Raw genomic sequence first — 4,613 nt, 5'->3', positions numbered from 1 at the left:
TTATGGTTGTACGGCAGTCAAGCATCAGTGGCAACACTGATGTTGCTGTCGATGATGATGATGATGATGATGACCATCCGGGCCGGGTGCCTTGTCAGAATTGAAGTCTCACACTAGATTTCGGTTGCTGATGGTAGATTAGTGTCCATGTTACATTCGGTCCTGCTTGGTTCTTCCAGCGGTTGTGTTGACGGAGACTAAGTGAACTGTTCTTGGAACTGCTCAGCCCACCGTTCCAGAAAACGAGTCAGGAAGTGAAATGCCGTTCCGTTTTTTTCCGCAAATTGTCTCACTGACATCTGCCTTCTTTTGATCAGTTGATCAAAACAGTTAAAACAGGGCACGTCCGTTGCATGCAAAGAAAGCCTTCTCCATCTCATGGGCCTTTGAAATCCACCAGCGTTCTCTGTCACTCTTTCAGCTCCTGATTATCCGGTGCTTGAGGGATCTGTGTGTACCATCATAGTAGCTAGTTGCTTTTATGGCCTTTCTGAAAGTAATAAGATATGCTGATCTAGATGTCCAGTGTTCAGTGAGTCGAGTCAGATGGGCTGGACAAAGTTCTGAAAGCTGACAGCACTGTTTCCTTAACGCGCCTCCATTCGTTCTCCAAGCAATCTTCGTCGTCCAGATGACTGTGCGTTTCCAGTAGCTTTCTAGCCAGATCAGATCGATACTTTTCAGCTACTGAAACTTGTCGAAGTTGATGAACAAAGCTGTAAGCAGTGCTGGCGGAAAGCAAAGTGCTAAGCGAGCCGGCACAATAGCGTGATCAGAGTCAACTTGCGTACCCCATAAGGAACGACAATCATTAACTGAGGCTCTCCATCGGTAATTGATTGCCATATGGTCCAACTGACTGGGCGAGATGGCCCAAGTGGTTAGAGCGCGAACTTACTGACCGGAAGCTTCGTGGTTCCGAGCTCTGCCACTCGACTTCCCTGTCTAGGCTTGGGCAACCTGGCAGTATCCTAGCCCTCGTGCTTCCTTCGGGTGGCATGGCAGCTAGGCATCGGAAGGGTGCTACAGCTGAACGCTTCTTCCAACTGACTCCACGAATGCCTTGTGCTAGGTGGCCTCCAAGTAACCCGGAGTGTGCGTTTGTGCTGGAAGTCCGTACTGGCCAGGAACAGACGATGATCTGCACACAAGTGAAGGAGCCACTCCCCATTATCTGTACGCTCAGCATCGACTCCCTTATCGACCACGTAACTGTGCTCCTTCCGGACTGAGTCATCCAACTTGGGCATTCATTTCACCTGCCAGGATTACTATATCCGTCCTTCGTGCCGACAGAAGCAGTCGTGACAGATCTTGATAAAAGTCCTTACCAGTCTCAGAACTGCTACCTGTTGGGGCGTATGCAGACACGACAAACAAACAACGTTTACCGCATCGACCTGCGTTAATCTTAATTGAGTCAGACAACTGCATAGCGCAAAGTCGACTGATTACTGGAATCCAGTCCAGTAAATTGCGCTTTCAGTCTTAGGGATGAGTGCAACTTCCACATTGTAGATAAAACGCACCATTGCGTCAGGATCACCGGAGACCCCCAGAATGAAATGTGCAACATCTAGGCTCGTTCTAAGTGGCTTGAGGGGCACGGACGAAGTAGGGTATTGTATGCGCGTTAGGGACACACAGCATCCATCGAAAGAGATGGACCCAAACCTACCCATATCTCCGTGTCCTCTTGTGTATATATCATCAGAAATGTTGACATGTTTACCATAAAAAGCTGAATTGCTGGTCAGTCTCAAAGTGGATTTATTAGATTTTAGTAATATTTTATCGGACAGGCTTTGATTGCAGTAGTAGTTTTCAGGAAAACGGAACTTCTTTGTTTATCAGGAGTGAGATAATCCGTTCCATTTGTACTGTTGCGATTCAAGAATACGTGAACTGAGAAGCACATAAGTACGAAAACTTTTGTGAAAAAAGGCAGATGACAACCACTGTTGCTTCATACATTTTTCGGTGGTACTGTAGGACTATTTTGAGGGACCATTGCAAAGATAACATGCTGGAATTGTAGGTCAGATATCCTGGGTTGAAATTTTGGCACCAACAACAGTATATATTGATGATGAGTTCCGACAGGAGTGAAACTCCAGTCTAGTGCTCCCGTATTCCGTATGGAAAAATGGAAATCATTGTGCCAGATGAAGGCGATGTGAAAACAAAAGCCCAATTCACTCAACTACTAATCAATATTGTTTTGTCGGTCCAACTTATTACTTTTCAAGTATCACGGAGCGCGGTATCTTTTTCCTCTGCGTTTCTTCACCGCATTCTAACAGAATCAAGGTTGGGGACGAAGTTCTGGCCTTTGGAGAAATTCGGGCAGTACTCGATTCCGGTACAAACCGAATTTTAGGTCCATCTACCGAGATAGACAGGATTCTGCAAAGGTTCAGTCGGGTTGAGGCAGCTGGCTCTGGGTTGACGTTGGTAGACTGCAGTACAATTCACACCTATCCAACGGTGTACTTTACTGTCAATGGCCATCAACTCAAGGTGGATTGGACTGAATATATTTGGAAGGTAAGCCTACTCAGTGTTTTCTAGTGGCAACCTGAAGAAGAAAAGTATCATGTAAAATGGTGAAAAAATATCCGTTTCGCTCTATCTCAGTGGTAATATACGAGCATTACCAAAACAAAGGGTATGAGATTCGTCATTTCCGTTGCGAAAAAGTCTTTATAGTAAGAGAGATTTGTACAGAATTCATCCCACGTTGTTGGTGTCAGTAGATTTTGAAGTAAAGTTTGGGTTAGTTTATTTGTAAGACAACAGCATATGGAAGAGGACTCTTAAATCAATTCGTGTGGAACGGGCGAAATAGGAAACAGTGGGCTGTAAACCGCATATATCTAATCTTTTGGTTTTGAAGAGCTGGTCTTCTCCCATCGAGCACTTCATAATGTGAGACCTGTGTTTCATCTTCAGCGTGGAGGGAGACGTGCAGCAGTTCCAGAGTTCTGCTTCAGTACCTTCGAAGCTGCGAGCCCTGGTGACGTGCATTGGACACTCGGACTCCCGTTTCTGAAAACGTTTTACACCGTTTACGATCACGGAGAATCAAAAATCAGGATTGCTCGCTCACTGTGTTCATAATACATCACAGACTTTGAAAATAAGCACTTCTGTTTGTGCTTCATGTTTTATGTGGTTGAGTTAGCTAAAAGCTCAAGTGAAATCGCTGAAGATAAGCCATTTATTGACGGTTTATCTTGCATTGACAAGTTTTTTTCAAAATTGCATTCAAGTTCCTCGTCGATTTTTTGATCCTCGCTATTAAAGGTAATTTTAGGCAAATCAGTAAATGAGTGGACTTGAAGGAAAAATCGTAAATCGACAAATTGAAATTATAGATGTGCCTTGAACGCGTGTACACGTCATAGGTTTTAAAGTTATGTATAAAAATTTACACCACAATAACGCGAAAAATGATCAGCTCTAAGAAGCGGTCCATTGCGGTTTTTTCAATAAACAATTCTCACCTATTCTGTGTGGCAGGATCAGTTGAGTGTTCTTGCAGTTCACATTTACCACCATTTCTTCCGATTCATTTAGCAAATGGCCACGCTTGTGCACATGGAAAATATAGACAGAAGCGAGCCTGTCTCCGACCAAATAGGATTAGTCAAATAGACACTCACATGTGATTGCGTCGCCGATGCCGGATATTATGAGTAATAAGTCACTTAAACGAACGACCCAATGCCCTGAATTTGATAAACCACGAAAAAGAATCTGGTGTCCGATTTTGCTTGTAACATTTGGGTGGATTTAAGAGGATCAGTCTCATGTCTCTTCAGTAAACAGTTTTGCAGCTTACCGAAGCCTTGTCGGAGCTTTCGTAGCCTACTATAAGTGACAGCACAATGTGCTCTGAAGTAACATGTTGCTTGAGCCCATACAAAGAAATGGTTGAGAAACCTGAATAATCAAGAGCACTCAAACATAATGGAGAAGCCGAAAAGCATTGAAATCCTGAGAGACACAAGAATGGTCGAATATCCAAACATACCAGAGATCACCTATATTTCGTTAGACTGAACGTCCTGACTGATCGATGGATTTGGAGATAAGGAGTGAAATGGAAATAAACTAAGCTCTGCTACTGCATCTTCATGGTAAACAGTTGGATTATTATGCGGGGGCAGATTTTGAGGCCTTTCAAGTCTGTAACTTAGTGTTTTTGAATGTGTTTTTGTCAGATACGGACACCAGATAGCCGATGGACTAAAGTTCAAAAACCAGTATGACATCGGTTCACTCTACGCTTTCGGTGGAGAGCTATGAGAAGATTCGAATTGACAGGGCCAAGCTGTTGCGTAGCCTGACGGATTGCATGAGATGCGGAACCGCCATGACCCCCAATTTGAACCATCGCGATGTCATGCTTCAGGTTAGGCAATCGCTGACATTCCGAGGTGATGGCCTGCAGCGTCATTGATGGGTCATGCTCGATGCAGCTGGGGAGTCGGGTACGGATTTCTGCATCCTTCGGGGATTGTAGACCGCGTATGAAAATCAGCAACTTGAACTGATCTTCCGCTAACGATCCGAGTTTCACCCGTTCGCATTCCCGGTTCACGAGGCCA

At 44.5% G+C, this 4,613-nt stretch overlaps 1 protein-coding gene across 1 annotated transcript in view; it reads left to right on the top strand.

The window, feature by feature from the left end:
• Positions 1-4,311, top strand: part of T265_08801 (hypothetical protein) — a gene marked incomplete at both ends in the record, with an annotated part of 20,632 nt that extends 16,321 nt beyond the window's left edge. The window contains one exon of the mRNA XM_009174708.1: positions 4,227-4,311. Coding sequence (XP_009172972.1) covers positions 4,227-4,311 — 85 coding nt within the window. The remainder of the gene's footprint in view (positions 1-4,226) is intronic.
• Between the last annotated feature and the right edge of the window lie 302 nt (positions 4,312-4,613).

Source organism: Opisthorchis viverrini (assembly GCF_000715545.1).
Source record: "Opisthorchis viverrini unplaced genomic scaffold opera_v5_237, whole genome shotgun sequence".
Lineage (NCBI taxonomy): Eukaryota > Metazoa > Platyhelminthes > Trematoda > Opisthorchiida > Opisthorchiidae > Opisthorchis > Opisthorchis viverrini.
Note: the sequence above shows the minus strand (reverse complement) of the source record. Positions and strands in the feature narration are given on the sequence as shown.